The sequence below is a fragment of the Sorex araneus genome, chromosome X, assembly GCF_027595985.1.
Source record: "Sorex araneus isolate mSorAra2 chromosome X, mSorAra2.pri, whole genome shotgun sequence".
Lineage (NCBI taxonomy): Eukaryota > Metazoa > Chordata > Mammalia > Eulipotyphla > Soricidae > Sorex > Sorex araneus.
The window spans coordinates 193,479,886-193,501,888 of NC_073313.1; the positions used below are offsets into that span (position 1 = coordinate 193,479,886).

Genomic DNA, 22,003 nt, shown 5'->3' on the forward strand with positions numbered 1-22,003 from the left:
TCAAAAGTTTAAAAGTAACCTGTATTTAGTCCCAGAGCACTGCTAGCCAAATTAAAAGCAAACCATTTGGTAAAGGGAGAAAGAAAACTATGTTTCAGCATATACGTTTTTTTTCCCAAAAATCAAATTTTGGGTTTTACAGAGGTGATTAAACAAGTATATTCTACTCATATTGACAAAGATAACCCTCTGGATAATCCAGAAGAAACTTGGCAACTGAGAGCAATAGTCTAGTTCAAGAAGGAACTCTAAAAGCCACATATGTCGTTTTTAGTCAGTCCAGAATAGGAAAAGCTAAAGTCTTGCCAGGGGGAAGACTCAAAAGGCAGAATTGCTCTCATCATAGCATCTATACATATACAAGGTCCTTTTCAGTCCTGATTTCCTAGTTCTACATGCTTATACTGCAATATGGAAGGAAAGGCAGAGAAATTTAATCAAACCCTAAGAAACACACAAGAGAAATTATGTCAAGATACTTGAGTCTTGGCTCTCTAGTTCAGCTGTCTTAGACACAGAGTAGCTCCTACAGTAAACATCATCTTAGACCCTTGGAACTATTGTATGATAGGCCCTTTCTCACAGATTTCTTATTGGATTAAGAAAGTTTAACATGAAATGTTTATCAATTTAGGACAGGTTACTAACTCAGGTAGTTCAACAAAATGTAAATACTATTTTACCTCACCCAGAGAATTAATCCAAACCAAAACTCAACCTGGTAGTTGGTCTTATTAAAAACCTGGAAAACAGGCTGGAGCAATAGTACAGCATTGCCTTGCATGCGGCCCATCTAGGTTTGATCCATGGCATCCCATATGGTTCCCCAAGCACCGCCAGGAGTAATTCCTGAGTGCAGAGACAGGAGTAACCAGGAGTAACCGCAGCATTGCTGGGTGTGACCCAGAAAGCAAAAAAAAAAAAAAAAGCAAAAAACTAAAGTTAAGTCTCTTAACTCTGAAATTGTCTTTACACACTGCCAGTAAAAGCAGAAACTAGTCATTTCTTTTGCAACGGATTTACTAATATGCAAAAGGAGGAACTCAATGGTCCTAGAGTATTTTATTTTCTTATTACAACAGGTCCTCCTCAGGTCAGAGAAAAAGACTTTAATTCCTACAGATATATCCGTGTTCCCTGCACCACACTGGACCCAAATAAATCATTGCCTGGGCCAAAATTAGTATTGTTAGAGATTTTTCCCCCTTACATAGGTAGGGTCTATGTCCTTTTCTCAGTTCTTTTGTCAGGGTTTGTGCTCTTTTGTTTGTGCCTCTTTTGGACTTTCATCCACGTATCCCTGTGAAGATTTAAGGAGGGTAAAATCTCTGGGGAAAAATTCTGTAGGCAGAGATGGGAGTGGAAGAGCTGGGGAGAGAAGGGAGACCTTGGTAAAGTATGTTTGGAAAGAACAGCCTGAAATCTAAACCAGTCTAAGGACATGAAGACCTCTGAGATAAAAGACCCATCTTAAGAGCTAGAAAACCTTTGGGATGCATAATTCCAGTCCTGGAGCACTAATGGCACTAGGAATGAAAGGACAAAGGTTGTGATTTGAACTCAAGAATGGACCACCAGACGTTCAAAGTTACTGCCCTAGGAAAAGTCCCACTAACTTCCACTTGTGTAAAGAATTTGGGACAAAGGCAGTTATGAAAAATATGAATACGTAACTTTCTCCAAAAGCCACTGTGGTTTTCTACTCTGGAGAAGTCCAGGTTCTCTCTTGAGCTTTTTCCGTCTTTATTTCCCTAATAAATGTTGTCTTACCTCACAAAAAAGAAATTGGTACCACACTCACCTCTGATGATATCATCAGTGCTGGCTGGAGGTAAAGCTATAATCAGCCAAAATATAAACCATTCTCGAGAAGTTTGGGAGTTTTGTAGAGAAGGTACCTCTACTAGACATGACTGCCATAGATCAGAAATGGTACAATCATTCCTCTTAGCATAAAATATACTTGAGAATGCTTAAGAGACCTATGTAATATCAAGCCCCAGTAAAATAAGATTAGTGGTGGTTTAGAGGAAATATGGAATGTAATAGCTAACAATTATGGAATGCTTACTATGTTCCAGGAACTGATGCTTTATCAGTTTAATTTTTCAACAGCTCTGTGGGATAAAGATATTATTATAAATCCTATTTCATAGGACACTAAGGCTGAGTATAAGGCTGACCAGCTTCTTAAGACAATAATGGGCAGTCAGAGTCAAGTCTTGGATTTGAACTCATGTCATCTGGAGCTTTAGAATATGAATGTCCATAACTACAATGTACAGATAGGCTAAGAGAGTCTGGAAAAAAGTTCAGATTTCTAAAAAGGGGAAATTAATTTCCTCAAAAGTAACTGTTCACTTTATCCCATACCAAATACTTCAGATTGAACTCCCATTCTAGAAAGTTAAACCGGCATTCACATGCCAATTTAAAATCATCATCATCGTCGTCATCGTGTTCGAGCATTGTATAACTGAGACTTAAACCTGAAAACTTTTTAACTTTCCACATGGTGATTCAGTAATATAAAATAAATAAATAATAAATAAATAAACAAATAAATAAATAAAAATAAATAAATAAAATGTATGTTACACAACTTACAATAAGAATGAAGCATGTACAGTGTTTTAATTTTCAAAGACAGTTGACATGATGATAATGATAGTCCATTCTCGTCCCCGGACACAATGAAGAAATAGGTATTAAACTCACACTGCCCTAACGAATTATTTGGACGTCATGAATTGCTGAAAACAACTTAATGGAAGAGTTCACAGTAAAAGTTAAGGGCAGTTTTAGATATGCCTGCAAGTTTTGACAATTCCTCATTGCCATCAACTTCCAATCCATTATTCCAAAATCCACACATCAACTGAACCCAATACAGTATATCTCAATTCAGGAAAAAAAAAAACCCAAAAAACAAAAAACTACGGCTTTCCCTTCTCATCTCCTCCCCCACATCTTGGTTTAACAGAGGTACACAGCTTTAGAAAGTTTTTGCCTAATATTCACCCATTTCCCTCATTTCCCTTCCACCCTCCCTCCTTTCCCAAGGATGAATTTCTACTGCAAAAGATGCAGCTCCGCTTATCACAGGTGCGTATCACGATCTGAAAACACACGGCTTGTAAAGGCACACCACCACCAAGGCAGAACGACCACGAGGACCCAAGGGCCCCGGACTAATTCTGCTCCAACCCTCAACGCTAAGGGGGGCTCGCACGCAGATCCACCGCGACGGACAGCGGGTGGGGAAGGAGGGCAGGTAGAAACGGCCGTGCTTGGCTCAAGTCCATCAACATTCAGGGCGCCACTTACCAGGCGCAAAAAACAAAACAAAAAAAAAAAAGAAAAGAAAAAGAAAAAAAAAAGCAAAAAAGGGAGGGAAATGGAAAAGAAATAATAATAATAAAAAAAGGAACAGAAGGAACGATATTTTTTTTAAAAAAAATATGTTTAAAGAACTGAATGGTATTCGGAGTAACCGGGCCCTGCAGGTTTGCTGGAGGGGGCTGGAGCCAGAGCCAGGGACTCGGACGCCGGGGAGCGGCGGGGCGGGAGAGACAGCCCCACGCCACCTAGGCAAGGCGGTCAAGCAAGGCCCGGCCTCCAGCGCCCGGATCCCGGCGACAGCACACTCGCCGGCCCAGCCGCCAGCCCGCCGGCCGACCAGCCGCAGCCGCTTACCGGTGGCGCCTCGTTGCCTCCCCAGGGGCAGCCCGTCAACGGTTGCCGCAGTCAGAGCACCACCCCGCGGTGGGGTACGACGAGCCAAGCCCGCAGCTCTCGGATCCCCGCAGAGCCGCCACTCTCGCGAGAAGCCGGCGGAGTGCGCGAAGTGGGGAGCGTGGGGGAGGAGGCGGAGAGGGGAGGGGCATTTAACGGTGGCGGCTGGTGCTGCGCCGGATCCGGGAGAGGGGCGGGCGCCATTGTGCTTCGCTGTCGACTGCCGGGTCTCAGTTACGGGCCTAGAACTCGGAGGGAGAAGGCGACGGGGAGCTAGCGACGAGCGGGACGCACCCTGTTCGGGGCCATCTGTGGAGCAGGGGTAATGAGAGCCGCGGGGCTCGGGCTCCGACTCCCCCCACCCGGGGGTGGTGGTTCGAGTCCAGGCCGTGAGTGGGGGAGGGGAGGGAGCCCCAGTACGGGCCTGAGGTCGCGGCGGCCGCTGCCTCTCCCCTCCGCGGGCTGGGATCGCGGCCGGGAAGGGGAGCCGCGCTCAGACGTGTGCCGAGGCCTGCGGGGCGGGGGCTGGAGTGGGCCCTGGCTGGACTTTGTGACGGCCGGGGAGGGCGGATTGTGCGTCTCTCCCTCACAGGGGTGGGCGAGGGCGGGGAGCTTGACAGCCGCCCTCGGCTGGTGGCGGCCGCCGGTTTGGTTTTTTCTTTTTTTTTTTTTGGTTTGGGTTTTTTTTTTTTTCCCCCAGTCTGGGTGAGGAAGGTGCCCCGAGAGTGGGCCGGGAATGTCACGGGTGAGGTGTCGGGGGCCCGCGGCATCGAAGGCGCTGGGGAGGGGCGGGCTGCTGCCGGGCCGGCCTCGCCTCGGGAAGGACCGGGGCCGGCCCCTTCGATGGCGCTGAAGACGGGCCCGCGGGTCGCCGGGCCGCGGGACGCGCGGACTTCGGGGGAGTTCTTTTCGTAGGTGGCCCGGCGGGGGCGGGGTGTGGGGGGGCGGCTCGAGCGTCGAGGAGCCGGCCCGGAGGAGGGCGCGGAGGGGAGACCTGTTGGCGTGAGCCGTGCGAAAGGCGGAAGGCTCGAGGCGGAGGACGCCCCCTCGCCGGGTGGAAACTGCGTAGTGCGGTGGAACGCGGCGGGGACGGCGCGGAACCGGGCTCCTCCCGGCGCCGCGCCCCCACCTGTCTGCGCCCCGGAGTAGGATGAGGAAGTGGAATAAATGTGTCCCGGCGGGTGGCACTCCTCCAAGTGAGAAACTCGGAGGAGGGCTCGCCCCGGGGGCGCGGGGTGGGGGCGGCTCCGAGTCGTGTTGAACGCGGAGAGGAGGCCCCGGAGTGGGGGACGGGGGGGGGGTGGGGTGGGGGGAGGGACGAGATGGCCGAATTATTATTCACTCGAGAAACTTTTGATTGGGACCGTGGAAAGGTGGGGCGGAGGGGTCGTCAGTGAGAGGTAGGACAGGATACCTGGAGAGGTGGGAGTAGCCTCTTAAAGACTTTCTGAACTCGGGGTGTGGTGGGGGGCGGGGGCGGGGGGTTAAGGCCTTGTGAGGCCGGGAGACAAAAAGGGTGGGGTTGTGGGGGTGGCTGCTGGCGAGGCTCTGCAGCTTTCAGGTGCACGTCCTGGGCCCCTGCTCGGGACATTCCACCCCAGGACTTTTCTCTGGGGCCATTCTGCTTCTAATCTCACCCTACCTAACCTCTTTCCTTCCTGCTCCATAACGCCTGAGCTGTGTGTAGGCCCTTTGCATGCCTTTTGTTTTGTTTTGTTTTGTTTTGTTTCGTTACCCCCTTCACGATCTTGTGGTTTCTGGTCAGAACTGAGAAAAGTAAGAGTAATGGTGGATTTTTGAGTAAAGTTAAGAATAAAATGAACTTTTTTTTTTTTGGATTGAAGAATCAATCAGGATATAGTTAACAGTGAGTGGCTAGATTGTTGTTCGCAGGTCCACAGAATTGTTCTTTGAGAAGTGGCATATCCCAACTCCACAGTTTTTCAACTCTATTTGGTGGAACAGAAGTGTGTTTTAGGTGTTAAACGATCAGAAAGTCTGGTTGTGAGTCTTGATTTTGCTGTCCTTACAGAACGCTCCAGATTCACTGCAGTAACAAAGCAAATAATTCCTAGAGATGAGCTGAGGCTCAGATTATGTGAAATGAGTAGCAGTTAACAACACTGGATTCATAATACTTGGAAAGTTAATTTTAAGTGGATATTTGAATGTTTATCCAGAGTTCAGATGTTTATATTCACGTGTCTTAATTTTTTTTTTTTAATTCTACCTGGAAAAGTCCTCAACCCTCAGACCACTACTTCTCCTGCACAGGAACATATGTTTCATACAAGAACAAACACTTCTTTGCCCTTTGCCTTAAATTTTATCAAATTCACTCAAGCCTGGTTGTTATATATAGTTAGGATTTTTCCCCAAAGTTGCATTCTGGGCCAGACTATTCAATAAAAATAAACATTTCTACTTAAGTACAAGATTGATTAACTTTCTGTCAAATAGTCAGCTAAGTCACAGAGATGCCTCTGTACTACACAGATGGTTACAGACACATTTATATGAAGATAGGAGATGATAAGATTACCTAAAAGCCTGAAAGGCACTTTTAAAAATCAGCTCCATGTCCATATTTGATATTTGTAATTCCTGACCAGGACTAGGTATGGCTCCAAACCAAAACACAATTGCTCCCCCCATTTTAATATATTTGAAGAAACAGTATTATATTATTAAATTTTAATAATTTTTGTGTTATGATTAGGGATGCCTATATGAGAAAGCTTTGTAGAATTGTCTGCCCTCCACAACTCAGTTTAGTCTAATGACTAGTGTAGAACTGCTTTTAGCTTTGTGTAAGTATTATGTTTTCGGAGCACAGAGAAAGAATACTTAATCGTGGCGTGTAGTTTTTTTATGATACTCATTACTTGAACTGAGATGTTCAGAGGAAGAAATTTGTAACTAACTGCAGAGTCATGGTATCATGGCTTTAGACTTAACAGTTTGTTACCAATAGCTAAAACAAATTGAATGGAATGTGGAACACAGCATGAAAGACCTGTACTGTTTAAGAAAATGTTCTATGCTATTTGGAATAGAGATCACTATTGTGTCCCTAAACCAAATTTTTAGATTATTTTTGCTGACATATCTTTCTGTTACAATGGATAATTGTCAGTAATAAGTGGGATATGCCCAAGTGAAATGGAGAACTTATATCAAACCTGATTTTTAAACAGAAAATTTAAAAACTATTGAATCTTTTAACTGTTAATCAAAAACTGATCATATTAGAATTGCTTTTTAAGATTGGGTATGACTTTCTAGTTTCTAAAATCTTGAATTTGCTAAAGCAAAATTTCTCTACATTGAGAAACCATTGACCTCATATATCATTATTTTGCAAAACTTGCATTTAGTATGATGACTCTAAAAAGTGAAGGAGTGGGGAGGTAAATTTACAATTTGACAGTTTGGGGATTAATTTTTGTTGGTCTGAATTTTTAGCTATTTTGGTCTGGTCTGAACTCATGAACAAAGCTGGTTTTTCTTGCTCTGAGATACATTGGTAGCTCTACTGGTTAGACTAGATAAGTTGAACGCCTGGTTATAAAATCATCAGCTCCACACCCATTGTTGTCAACAGCATTAAAGCAGGACAAATTTTGAATCTTGAAAACTAATTCTTTTTTTCCCATTATCATTGTTGTTTCTCGATTTAAAAAAAAAAAAAAGCCCTAAAAAGATAACTCTTGGTGAGTACCGAAATTTAACTCTTAAAACTGTACTTAAGAGAACAGTTTATCTCAAGAAGTACTGAGATTAATGTAGACTTACACTTTACACCATAGTAATACTGTATCACAGACTAAACTTGCTGTCTTTTCAGAATTGAGTATATTTTTGTGTCTTAAGTATTTGTCAGCTAAAGGCACCTCAAAATCTAGGGATTAAAACGGCTATTTACTTTTGTGTGTGTGTGTGTGTGTGTGTGTGTGTGTGTGTGTGTGTGTGTTTACAGTTCTGTGTGCCAGTTGGGCAAATCTGGTTTTGCCAGGGCTCACTCATGTATCAGCATTCAGCTGGAGGATATCTCAGTCTTGTCGGTTCAATATGGTATCACTCGTGTCTAGCAGTTGGTGTTTGTTAGCATTTAGGATTTGCTCCATTTGTTTTTTTTATGACATGGGAGGGTGGCTGGGAGATCTCAAGACAGCAGTTGAGGAGAGTGAAATGGAAGTTACAAGAGTTACTGCTTTGCAAATCTCATAATGTCACTTACACAGTATTCTCTTGGGTCTAAGTCCCACAACACTAGTGCATATTCAGGGAATAGGAACATAAGATTCTACCTCTTCCTTGGTGGACCAGCAGCTGCAGGATGCAAAGAGATATGCATATGTGGATTAGTAGCTATCATTTATTACAAGTTGTTCAGAACACTTTAAGAGGAGGCATTCTTTGTGATGATGATTGGTATTTGCTTTAAAATAGACAAGATATTGGGAGTACAATGGGCTAAGGTGCTTTGTCATGCATGCTGCTGACCTGGGTTTGATCCCCAGCATCTTGTATAGTCCTCAGCCTGCCAGGAGTGAACCCTGAGCACAGTACCAGGAAGTAAGCCCAGAGTTTAAGACCAGTGTGGCCCAGAAACCCCTCCAAAAGGAAAAAAAAAAAAAAGGACGTCAAATGATTAGTGTTGGGGATAATTGGTTAGTACATGGAAACTCATTACCTCCACTCCAGTCCCAAAAGGTGGCTTCTCCCCCTAGCTTAGCTATGTTGGGCTTACTCCTGACTGCACTCAGGAATTTCACTTCTGGTATGGCTCAAGACTATGAGGCGCTGAGTGGGAATCAAGCTGTGGCAGGTGCATGCAAGGCAGACACCCTACCCACTGTACTATCCACTGACCCAGAAATTCGTTATCTTGGTAATTGTAAACAATTGAAGCTTTTCATAGGAAAAAAAAAATTGAGTCGAGCTACTTGTTTGTTTGGGGGCACTGGCAATCTGTGCTCAGGCTTAGTCTGGCTCTGAGCTCAGAGATCACTCCTGGTGAACTCAGAGGACCATATGGGGTATCCAGGATCACTCTATCCACTCTACTATTTTTATGATGTGTTAAAGACTTATTGCACATGCAAGGAGGAGGCCCAGGTCCTAGACATAGCACCCTTAGCAATACTGAGTGTGGTACCCAGTCTCACCAGTTATGATCCCCCAAGAACAATTCTAATAAGCTAAGTATTTTTTTTTAATCCTGGGATACAATATTAATGTATCCTCGCCCCATTTTTTGTTTTTCTTAGGTAAATAAGAATTGATACTAGCTTGCACTAGTTACCCTCCTTTACATAAATCTGTAATTATTTAAAAATTTTGTAGGACCGAGGAAATTTCGCAAAAGCTGAAGCAAATGATCAGCATATGAGAGCCCCGGATCCTAATCCTAGCATTGCAGAGGACACCCAGCACCCATCATGGTTCTGGGTAACCCTCAGATCTAGAATGTGTGACTCAATTCCATCTCCTAGCACCCCCAAATTAACTCTAGTTTCTTTACTATGTGTTAAAGATATTTTAGTTACTTTAATTAAAAAGTCAATGGAATGTATGATCATTTGTGAGAAAAACTTTTTTTGTTCTAATATTAATGGCTAGATTTTTTTCTGAATGCATAATATGTATTTGCAAGGCTAACAATGCAGCTGTGGACTAGACAGTTAATTCCCATTTATAGGTGTAGACTTTAAACATTAGTTACAAGTAAAGTGCAAAGCTTATTTGCCCTTTTAGCTATCAAGTTTCTACACATAGTATAATTGAGCTAAAAATTGAGGTGCTTGCCTAATCTCAGTTTTCTGTTTTAGAAAAATAAACTATTAATGAATATATTTAATATAAAGGAAAATAGGGGGTTTCACTGTTAATATGGGTGGCAGCTTTCTCTTAGTTGGTTTATTCTTTTCTTTCTTTTCTTTTTTTTTTTTGGTTTATGGCTATGCGATTCGTAACAAATCCTAAACAGATCTTTGTAGTAATGAGACACAGTGATCTGTGGAGTGATACGAAAGGATAACTATTTCAGAGATCTCTTTATAAGCAACAAAAATCTTTTCAGCATTACACTGCTGTTTCTCTGCTCTTAGGAATGAGCAGTTTTCCAAATTTGGTAAAGAAAAGCTCCAAGCCCTATTTGGTAGACAGTTTGCTACAGCTCACAGAAAGCTTTACTCTCCAGTAGAATAATTGATAGAATTTCTTTGCTGCACATGTTTTTCCAGTTGAGTTTTTCATAGTACCCCAAATTCTAATTGTGCATAATAATTAACAGGTGAAAGGAGCACTGAGAAAACCAGTAAAAAGTACAAAGTAAACTGAAGGCTAGGAGGTGACTTTTATACATAGAGAAAGTGTGAAGACCACTGTGTAATGTTTGACTAAAAGATAAGCTTGCCTTGAGGCTGGAGTGATAGCATAGCGGGTAGGGTGTTTGCCTTGCATGCGGCCGACCAGGGTTCAAATCCCAGCATCCCATATGGTACCCTGAGCACCACCAGGAGTAATTCCTGAGTGCAGAGCCAGGAGTAACCCCTGTGCATCGCCAGGTGTGACCCAAAAACCAAAAAAAAAAAAAAAAGATAAACTTGCCTAGCTTCAGTTTTCTGATTTGAAAAATAAACCATTAATACATTTAATACACAGGAAAATTGAGGACATTTTAATTATTATGGCATAATTAATATGCCAGCCTAAGTAGCCTTTCTGTATTCAAAAAGCTATTACAGTATATGCTTCTGGACCACTTTTGGGGTCTACAAATGATTTTTTCCCTATGTTTGGTTTTAGTCTTGTGACACCTGATTGTGACTCCATGGTTCATTGCTTGTGAACCATGTTGTGCTGGGCTCCATTCTGCAAAATATTTACTCCAATCCTTTAGCTATCTCCCCCAGCCCTCAACCTTATTTTTTAAACCAGTTCAGCTTGATGTGGATTCTTACACTCAACTCCCTGAAAAAAAAAAAATGAGTAATTGTACTTCATCAATACTCTAAATCCTCATACCTCCCACCTTCTCACTGTTAAAGTAAAATTTTTCTACTTGAGATAGACTTGTCTTTTTTCTCTATCTTGATCCTTGTGTTGGAAATATTATCGTTAGTAACTTGTTAATGGTACTTTAACTTGGAGGGTTTAATTTTAATTGTTTCAGGATCTTTTGTAATTTCCAAGCCCATAAACTACAGAAAGTTTCTTCTCATAATTCCACAAAAGTATAAAATTCATAACTGTCTTTTAGTCTTATAAGGAAAGAAATTGTATATTAATCAGTTATTAAGACTAGGCAAAACAAGGTAGATTGGTGGATTACCGATTTACTTTTGAAAGATCTATTCAGTATGTTTCTGGAATACTTACTGGAAATAGTACATTTTTTGGTGATTAAAAAAAAAAAAGCTTCAGTACTTTTAGCCTTAATGTTTCAGGCAAACTTGATTACACACTTGATCACTGGGCAGTTGCACCATTTGCTAAAGTGAGGAGTTATGGAAGGGGATTTTGCTGGGTTGTGGCACATAGACGCATCTGGCTATAGGTTCAGGTGAAAACCACTTGTGGAGATGGCAGAGGCTAGTACTGGTGTAAGATCTTGAGCAACAGATGGGCTATTCTACCCTTCTAGTGGCCTGAGATCTTTTTGATACATCAATGCAGGATCCTGACTGAAAGTGGGTTTCCTACTTCTTAGGCACAGCTAATTCCATCTTGTTCTTATGCAGAATATGGAACATGTTCAAGTTCTCTTTAACATAAGCAGGCCTGCATTCTCATGCAAAGAGAAGAGATTCCAATCTTCTGTTGTCTCCAGTCTTTTCTGGAGGGGAAAATGTAGGACTCCCTCTGTGTTACTCTGACCAGCAGTGTGAGTCTATTAGTTGACCTACTCAGTTGTGGCAGTACTATGCTCCTTAGGCTTATCAGGTCTGATGGCCATATGGCATTGGGGATAGAACTTTCTGCCTCAAGCATGTAAAATATAACATTTCAGCTTTTTGAGCTAGCCTTCAACCTCTGAACTAATTGAGAGCATTCAAAGGAGACAGGTAGGCAGTATCCTGTTAATTTTCACAGAATTTATGTTTGGGGGGGGGAGGAGTTTGCATTGTAGCCATTGCTGATCAGGGCTTACTCCTGGCAGTGCTTGGGGGACCACCTGCCATGCCAGGGAACAAACTGAACTCAACTGCATGCAAAGCATGCCCCTTACGCCCACACAATTTCTTTGGCCTGCAAACACAAGTTTAATGACGACATTAAGTATTTCAAGTAGGGGATGCAGGAGGACTCCATGATGAAAGTGCCTGTCTTACAAGAGTGGGTCCGTGAGTTCTCTTCCCAGTGCCACTGACATAGGCCTATTGTCATCCCTTTGCTGTGTGTACTCTTGGTGCAGCAAAATGTGTTATTTTTGATGCAGTTGTGTAGGCACCAACAACTAAAGTGTGGTCAGTTGTACTATTACCAAGATCAAGGATATGTGCATCCCCTGTCCCAAGTCACAACAATAAGAACAAAAGAAACAAGGGTAGGAAAGAATTTCTCAAGGGGCCTGGATTGGGGATAACTTAGTTGTTGGAGTCCCTGGACTACCTGCCTATGTGTTGTTAGTCCTGGAGTCACCACCAATCAGATGTGTTAGCCCTAAAATTAAAAGGTGGGAGCATCCAGAAACACTGAATTAAGTGTTACAAGCACTATAACCAAGTGGCCCAAGAGTTGGGCTTCAGTCATCACAAAAAGGGAGGGAAAATGGAGGTGGTGGGGGTACAGGAGTTGCTCTAGGAATTTCTAGGGGCCAGGTGTGACGCAAGTTGGAGAGGACATGCCCTGCATGTGTGAAGTCACTGGCACTGAGTGACTCCTGAGCAACACCAAACATGGTGCCTAGGTGCCACAGCAACCAAGTGCAAAATTCCTTATGTACATTTATCATCAACTGTGAAATAAGCACTGGTGGTATTTTACAGAGCTTGACTGCCCAACTTTAGAATCAAATCTAAAGAAATGCAGTTTTTTAAAAAGTCTCATAATCTACTGGGCCTGAGAGAAGCAGGCTCAGGCAGAAATCTGGGTCCGATCCCTGGGACCATGGACATGTTTCCCCCCCCAAAAAAAAGAAAAGATCACTTAATGACCACTGAGGAGAGATGGTATATATGAACTTTTTATGTGCTGTGCTTCAAATGCTTAACTAAAAAAAAGAAAGCACTAGGCTTCCAATATCTTTTCCCTGCTACTATGTTTTGTTTTTTCTTGGGTATACTTCCCACCCACCCTATAGCATTTTTTAAAAAAGTTATGTCGAAATTTGTGTAGTTCTTTACAAGACTACATCCTTGGTACTCTGAATATGTTCATTGTTGGTCCTCTTCAGAATTAAATGCTGAGCACATATTACATTTAAAAACTTGATTGATTTTGAAAATGTCTAATTTATAACTTGTAAATTGTCTGGTAGCTTTTTAAGGACTGCAAATTTTAATTTTTTGGCCATTTTTATGCTTTTGACCTACAACTTATGCAACCAAATTATGTAAGATTTTTTGTACCACCTACATTGTCAGAATTCAATCAATTTATGTAGAGGAGTCGCCCAAAATAGTTTAATGCAGTATAAATAATAGCTCTCTGGAGGACTCTGCCTCTTTGCCATCTCCTAAGAGATTTGTTTTGAACAGATTTCCTATTAGGTTAGTCTTGTTCTGCAAATAGAAATTGTGTACAAATTTACTCTTAAGAAGTATGATTAAGAAGCATTCGGTTTAATAGTTGTGGACTTCTTAAAGCAAATGTTTTGTCACCTTGTTTATATCCTCAGAACACAAAATCATTCAGCATTTTTATAGCCTTTTGGATAAATGAACAGTTCTACTTAGTTCGTTCTATTTCTCCTATTGTATGCCTTTTTTAAAACGTCCTTCAGTTTTCAGTTGTGCCAGTTTCTTAGTTATGTGTTTGTTATTCCAAGATTTTTCAGTTTTACGTGTGTTGAATTGACAGTCTTTGTTTACCCCCACATCTCCATCCCTTAGGATGTTTGTAGTTAAAATTGATTTAGTATAGGGGCTGGAGTGATAGCATAGTGGGTAGGGCGTTGTACGCGGCCGACCGGGGTTCAAATCCCAGCATCCCATATGGGCCCCTGAGCACTGCCAGGAGTAATTCCTGAGTGCAGAGCCAGGAATAACCCCTGTGCATCACCAGGTGTGACCCAAAAACCAAAAAAAAAAAAAAATTTGATTTAGTATAATTGATGTACGTTTTTACAGCCGTATAAATATTCACCCAAACACAATTATACCTCCTTTCTTAATTTTTTTTTTCCAGTTCATAATTTCAGCCACATGATTTTTTTTCCCTCCTCCCCCCTTCCTTTGGTCCTTAGAATTTTGCTTCCATTCTATGTTACCGTAATGTTCAGTCTGGATCAGTTGCTCTCTATGGTTTCTACATAACCTTTGTAACTATTTCCTGGATTACAATTCTATTTCTTATGTGTAGATAATAGTAACTCTTGACATAGACTGAAAAATGCTGAGTGAAAATTTGAAAGGTATTCTGACTTTCAAAAACGGAAGATATAAAGACGGGAAAGAAAATTCTAGCATGATGTTACATATAGTATGAACTCTTAAAAGAATAAATGAAGGAAAATGCTTTTATAATCAAAAATTGGATGGGGGGGCTAGAGTAATAGCACAGTGGGTAGGGCGTTTGCCTTGCACGAGGCCAACCCGGGTTCGATTCCCAGCATCCCATATGGTCCCCCAGCACTGCCAGGAGTGATTCCTGAGTGCAAAGCCAGGAGTAACCCCTGAGCATCGCCGGGTGTGACCCAAAAAAAAAAATTGGATAGGAAATGCATGCTTAACAATCAAAAAAGTTTATGAGACAATACTCTAGGAATGTGGGGGAAATTCGGTGTAAGTATTGGAACAGTGGTAGATAAAAATAATACCTAGTGAAACATCCAGAATTTTAGTAATAAAATGGTGAATGTAAAACAATAATATGGGAATTGTACAAATTTACTCTTAAGAGGTATGAATAAGAAACATTCAATTTAGTAGTTCTAGGCTTCTTTAAAAATTTTGTTATATTTTTAAATCCAGAACACAAAATCATTCACCACAAAAATTCACCACATTGCCAGGAAAGCCTAGGATATAAGAAAACAAACTTCAGTTCTCTGTCTCTTATCACCTTTACTTTCAATAGGCAACCTTTGAACTTCAGCACACGGCCTTTTATTTTTACTTATTTATTTATTTTTGTTTTTCTTTTGGGGTCTCACCTGGCGATGCACAGGGGTCACTCCTGACTCAGGAATTACCCCTGGCGGTGCTCAGGGGACCATATAGGATGCTGGGAATCGAACCCGGGTTGGCCGAGTGCAAGGCAAACTCCTACCTGCTGTGCTGTTGCTCCAGCCCTTTCACAGTCTCTTTTAGAATAGGGGTCATGACTTGGTTGTCGGACTTGATATGTTTGATTTGCATGATTGATTTTTTTTTTTTTCGATTTTTGGGTTACACCTGACGATGCACAGGGGTTACTCCTGGCTCTGCACTCAGGAATTACTCCTGGTGGTGCTCAGGGGACCATATGGGATGTTGGGAATCTAACCCGGGTCAGTTGCGTGCAAGGCAAACGCCCTACCCGCTGTGCTATTGCTCCAGCCCCGCATGATTGATTCTTGATTTGAACTGACAATTGAGGATTACCGACCTAAGGTTGCATGTTTTTGCCCATGGCAATTAATCAAAATTTGCATTCCACAGGAACCTTAAACATGGAGTCCAAACCATCTCGGATTCCAAGAAGAATTTCTGTTCAACCCTCCAGCTCTTTAAGTGCTAGGATGATGTCTGGAAACAGAGGTAGTAGTTTAAATGATACCGTATATCACCCACGAGACTCTGCATTTAGACTGGATTCTGAATATCAGGTAACCATTTACTTTGTAATATATATGCACAGTCCCCATTTCAAAACCCTTGGATCTAAATGTTTGAATTAAAAGGATTAGTGAAAATGGAGTGTTTATTTAAATTTTTTTTCTTAAATACCTAAATACCTTTTCTTAAATTAGGCTGGTCAATCTGGTGGCTTTGTTGATTGAACCAAAGCTAAGTTCTTTCTCTTTAACATTACTCTCATTTTTTGGATTATCCTGCATGTATACAAAGCATTGTGGAATAACAGCTGTTAGGTGTCAGTTTCTTGGTGTGTTGTTTTAGAATATGGCTTCAAAATACTTTACATTTAAAGAGGTAGATGGTTTTCAATTGACTGCCTTTTGGGGAAGTCACATTACTCAATAAATTTTTAAAAAATGTTTGGATTTTGAGTACTAGGTCATTGGGTTTTGAACTACCCCCATAGTTGCACAAAGTGTTACTTGGTATAGCCCCAGGACCCCTGAGCAATGCTTGGGAAACTCTCCTTCAAATGATGACAGGATTATTTTTATAGTTAATAATAAGTACACTAATTTACAATCTGTATTAAGCTACCCTTAGGTTAAGTCTTCAGATTTACTGCACTTGTGATTTGAAATGACATAAGTATTATAATAGGCTGAAAAGGTTAAGTATCAAAAGGCGTAATTTATTGGTTTAATGCAATATGTACCGTTCACGTTTCATATTTAAATTTATTATTGACTGAATAGCTACTTAGGTCATGTGATTTGTCAGTCTACTGTTTAGGTAATTGAATCTAAAAGTAAAATTTCTGAGGGATTGGGAATTTTTAGGGGGGGTGGTGCTAGGGATAAAGACTCCTAAATCTTAAATACTTGTAGGAGAGTAGATTATATAGCAACCTGATTTTAAAATACTTCTATATAGTAATAAGCATTTTGTATAAATTACAAGAGACTGAGGTAAAAAAAGGTATTCCTCTAAAATGCCCCTAATCTACAACCCTCTTTATATGAGCTGTTTGTTCTTAAATGTTGAACAATTCTTTTAAAAGTTAAAATTTTAATTGTTTACCAGAGGGGTGCATCACATATTTTACATCCTTTATTAATGTTTTGAGTAAAAGACTTTTATTAATAAGAGTACAAGCTGTTTTTCTCTGTTGCCTTTATAAAACTTGGCCTGCTCATCTTAGATTTTTCAGAGCTAACTAGTGAGGAACGTAGATTCTCAACTGGAATTAAATACTTGTCTTTCTAGGCAAGTTACCTTACACTCTTCTCATTTTCCATATAATTGAGTCATTTGGGTTGTTAGCACAAATAAATTTACACATTGAGAATAGTATTGCCTTTCTTGCTGCATGATAAACACTACATAAATGATAGCTGCTGAATTTATTTTTGTTGTCAGTCAGTCAGTCAGTCATCCTGTTGCTCATCGATTTGCTCGAGTGGGCACCATTAACATCTCCATTTTGAGACTTCTTGTTACTGTTTTTGGCATATTGAATACGCCACGTGTAGCTTGCCAGGCTCTGCTGTGTGGGCATTTTTGTTGTAGTTATAATTATTTAGTGCTGACGGTCTTTAATTAGAAAACTTAACAATCTAGTTAAAACTTAACTGTTTTGAGACTATGCCTCTTAGCTTCTTTTTTTAATTTGTTTTTGTTTGGGGTCCATACCCTGAGTTGATCAGGAGTTACTTCTGTTTCAGCACACAGGAATCAATCCTGGCGGGTTTAGGGGACCTTTGAGGATTCTGGGAATCCACCTGCAAGGAACATGGGTTGGACTGTAGCTTGCACCCCATCCTCCTAGCTTTTTAATATCAGTGATCATTTTTATGTCATTAACATTATAGTAGTTAAATCGCAGCATGAAAATAATTTTGTTTAATTAAATTTAATTCTGTTTTGTATTTTGGGAAATGATAGCATTTTAAATCATAACTCAGTTGTTACTGGTTTGCTTTGCTTTAAAATTTGATTTAGAAATGGAAATGGGCTGGAGCAATAGCACAGCGGGTAGGGCGTTTGCCTTGCACGAAGCCAACCCAGGTTTGATTCCCAGCATCCCATATGGTCCCCTGAGCACCACCAGGGGTGATTCCTGAGTGCAGAGGCAGGAGTAACGCTTGTGCATCGCCAGGTGTGATCCAAAAAAAAAAAAAAAAAAGAAATGGAAACATTTTTTGCTTGAGGAAAATAATTTTATTTCTGCTTTTCTTTTGTGTAAAATGGTGAAAACAGCTTTTTCATGGATTCGTTAAGATTAACTAAAAGAAGTAACATATAAAAGCATTTAGAACAGAGCTTGGAACATCAGTTCAAATATCATTTATTATCATTATTACAATTACTTTGGTTATTTTGCAGCTTTACTTTGGTTTGTATAATTGATGATATACTATGTTATCACAGTATTTAAATTGCATGTGGCTAGGTTTTATTTAATTTTAAGAGGGGCCTGAAAGATAGTACAGCGGGTAGGACAGTTGCTGTGCATGCAGCTGACCTGGGTTCAATCCCCAGCACCCCATGTTGTCTCTCTTCCTGCTCTCTCCCCTTAGCATACCAGGAGTAAGCCTTGAGCACTCCCAGTGTGACCCCATGCCCCTGCCAAGAAATAAATATTACAGTTATTCAACTTTGTGGTTCATTTAATGAATAAAACCTTTAAATATAAACAGGAGCATAGTTGCTTTCCCACTTGTATTATGTATTATACTTCTGGCAGGCTCTGGGGACCACATGGATGCCAAGAATTGAACCTGAGTTGACCTTGTGCATTGCAAGTATGCAGTGCAACTATCACTTTGCCCCTCTTCCCCCTCTACCTCCCTTTTAATAGTACAGACACTTATGTCATTCCATACATTACACATTATACTTAAGAATCTAAGACTTCTAGGTAGAATTGTTTCCTTAAGAAGATACAGATTCTAAGTTCCGAGTAATTTAGAAAGTAATATTTCTGAATATGTTTTCATTCTCTGCCATTTGTAAGCTTGCCTGCTTCTGTTAGTAATCTTGTGGGTATTACTCCTCTTAAACTAGATTTTGAAAGGAGTGCTAGATGATTTTTTTTCTTTTCTCCATGAAAAGGGCTGTAGCACTGTCGTCCCATTGTTAATCCATTTGCTCGAGTGGGCACCAGTAATGTCTCCATTGTGAGATTTGTTACTGTTTTTTGGCATATTGAATACTCTACGGGTAGCTTGCCAGGCTCTGTGGTGCGGGCAGGATATTCAGTAGCTTGCTGGGCTCTCCAATGGGGACGGAGGAATCGAACCTAGGTCAGCCGCATGCAAGGCATACACCCTACCCGCTGGACTCTGCTTTCTCTTTCACTATTTTGTCTTTTTTTTTTTTAATTTTTTATTAGTGAATCATCCTGAGGTACAGTTACAATCTTAAGAACTTTCATTTCATGTTTGCATTTCAGTCATACAGTGAACATTTACATCCCTCCACCAGTTCCCATTCTCCTCCACCAATGTTCCCAGTATTCCTCCCACCACCCTCACCCTAACCCTCTCCCACCCACCTCACCTGCCTCTTCAGCAGGGCATTCCATTTTGTTCTCTCTCCTTTTGGGTGTTGTAGTTGCAAAATAGAGGTATTGAGTGGCCATAGTCTACTTTCGGCACACATATTTCAACCCGAGTGGGTCCTCCCAACATCCTCTACTTGGTGTTACCTTCTCTATCTCAGCTGTCTTTTCCCCCAGCATGTGAGGCCAGTTTCCAGGCTGTGGGGCAGACCTCCTGGTAGGACCCTACTAATTATTCAAGAGACAGCTTGAACATCCACTCCGTCATACTTTCCTATCTTTAGCAACTGCCTCTCACTTAGCATATCTGAGTGCTGATTTACATTGTTGGCATATGTCATTACTTATATTAATGGATAATTAATATTTTATAGTATGAATACTACATTTGGGTTATCCACTAATGGATATTTGAACTCTAAGGTTCTATTTGAACTTATGTTTTCAGTTAGTATGGGATTATTGAAAGTGGAATAACTGAGCCATAAGTCCTATGGTACTATGCCCAGTTGTATGGTAATTATACATTCAGTTATTTGAAGAATTGACACTTTGTCAAACTGACTAGACCATTTTTGATGTCTACTAACAGGTATATATGATAGTTCTGCCACTGCCAGAACTTTGCCAATACGTCTTTATTTTTTAAGGTAGTTTTTATTAAAACTCAGATGTGAGGGGAGAGAAAGAGAGAAGTACATTTCAAAGAGAACACGGACTTCTCCGGAGTGGAAATAGGCAGAGACAGAGAAAAGCAAATAATAGATGCATTCAAGGGAGAACACAGGCTTGAAAAGCAAGCCCATCTTTGCCAATACTTAAACGTTGATTCTGGTTATACTATGTCATATGTGAGGCAGCATCTCATTATAGTTTTTTTAAAACCATTGTAAAATTTTATAAAAATCATTATAGGATTTTCTTGTTGTGTTGAGAATAGAAAACTAAAGATAAATACTAGCTGTTCTTAGTATTTTGCTTTGCTTCCTCTGCTTTTTCACATATCTGTAAGGTTTGGTAGTACCATAGCCTTTTTCAGAGGATTGAAACAGAAGGAATATTTGCAGCAGCAGACTCATTCTTGCAGTCAGCATTACCCACATACCAATACGTAGACATAACAAGAAGAAAATTATAGACTTCTGTCTTTTCCTCATGACATTTATTACTATCTCTAACCAGTTTAGAGATTGTATACCAAATGCACTGTGTGCATCTATCTCTGTCTCCAGAAAAGGACATCATTATGACAAGGTTGAAAGTTTTATTTAAAAACAGCATGATTTTTGTAAATGTCCTTTAATTATACTCATTTTTGCTTAAATGTTTAAGATCAACTAATTATCCTTTTTACATTGTACTAGTTAGCCAATGAAGATTTTTTTGAGATACTGTTATTTATAATGCCATTAAGTATACTTTGCATGCATATATTGCTCTGATGCCACTTCCATCACCCAGCTGTCTGCTTCCTTCTACCAGCATTTCCAAAGCACTTCCCAGCTACCACTCAATCCCAGGGAAGCTCAGTTCTTTTTCTTCTCTTTCCATTTTTTTAGTTTATGGGCTTCACCTAGCAGTGTTCAGGGATTACTCCTAGCTTTGTATTTCACAGTCATTCCTGGTGGACTCAGGGGGCCATATGAGATACTGGGGGTGGGGGGTTGAACGTACATCCGCCACATGCAAGGCAGGTGCCTATCCACTGTAACATGTCAGAGTTCAATTTGATAGGAATTTCTCATGCATAGTTGATTACAATCTATTCTCTCATCTATATCATGCATAGTTGATTGCAATCTTTTCTCTCATCTTTACATTGCAAATGCTTTCTTTGGTTGCTTGTGTTTTTGTCTATAATTATTTTTTTAATTTTTATTAGTAAATCACCATGAGGTACAGTTACAAACTTATGAACTTTCATGTTTGTATTTGGTTTACATCCCTTCACCAGTACCCATTCTCCACCAATGTTCCCAGTATCCTTCCCTAACCAATTCACATAGAAGCCTTATTAATCTTAATGACTGCCCAACAAAGTACCATTACAGAATAAAAGGAACAAATGTATAAAAGGGGGACAAAATGGGGGTTGGACTAAAAGACTAAAGAAATCTTAATATGATTTGAGAACATGAGCTTGTGAAGAGTAAATGGTCTTGTATTAGAGCATGGTAGATTATATTTAATTCTAAGTACAAGTTTAATAATTTTAAAACTTTTTTCACCTACAGACCACATCAGCATCAGCATCTACATCACCATTTCAATCTACATGGTATGGTGAATCTGAGATAACTCAGGGAGCACGCTCAAGATCACAAAACCAGCAACGGGATCATGACTCAAAAAGACCTAAACTTTCTTGTACCAACTGTACATCTACCTCAGCTGGGAGAAGTGTTGGACATGGTTTAAATGCAATGTCAGGTAAGAATTAGATTCGTGTAAAAGTCGCTATCATTTTTGAACTAAAATTTTTTTCAAAAATAGTGTTTTCAAGTAATATATGTAAGACATGTCAGCAATGTAGTAGTGGCTTTCCAAAATATATCTTGTTATACCAGAACTGAAATTTACTTTGGATTTTTAAAAATAAAAATGTCCTACTCAAATAGGTATTGGCAAATTCTAATTAATTAGAATGGCTCGAGTTGATAAAAGTGTTGTGCATTCTACTGATTATTATAGAGGATAAATTTGGTTGTTTGGGGGCCATATCCCTCAGTGTGTAGCTAATCTACTCCCAGCTTTGTGT

The 22,003-nt window shown here is 40.5% G+C and overlaps 2 protein-coding genes across 22 annotated transcripts in view; one reads left to right on the plus strand and one right to left on the minus strand.

The window, feature by feature from the left end:
• Positions 1 to 3,823, minus strand: part of BAZ2B (bromodomain adjacent to zinc finger domain 2B) — a 356,824-nt gene extending 353,001 nt beyond the window's left edge. For all 18 annotated transcript variants that reach the window (XM_055120597.1, XM_055120596.1, XM_055120595.1 and 15 more), the window contains exon 1: positions 3,697 to 3,823. The gene's annotated coding sequence lies outside the window, so the exon portion shown is untranslated. The remainder of the gene's footprint in view (positions 1 to 3,696) is intronic.
• Positions 3,824 to 3,908: 85 nt separating this feature from the next.
• The window catches only part of MARCHF7 (membrane associated ring-CH-type finger 7), a 40,335-nt gene continuing 22,240 nt past the window's right edge, over positions 3,909 to 22,003 (plus strand). For all 4 annotated transcript variants that reach the window (XR_008627284.1, XR_008627285.1, XM_004608105.3 and 1 more), the window contains exons 1-3: positions 3,909 to 4,057; positions 15,546 to 15,712; positions 21,480 to 21,675. Coding sequence is in view for 2 of the 4 variants with exons in the window: in XM_004608105.3 (XP_004608162.2) it covers positions 15,557 to 15,712; positions 21,480 to 21,675 (352 nt within the window). In the remaining 2 variants the exon portion in view is untranslated. The remainder of the gene's footprint in view (positions 4,058 to 15,545; positions 15,713 to 21,479; positions 21,676 to 22,003) is intronic.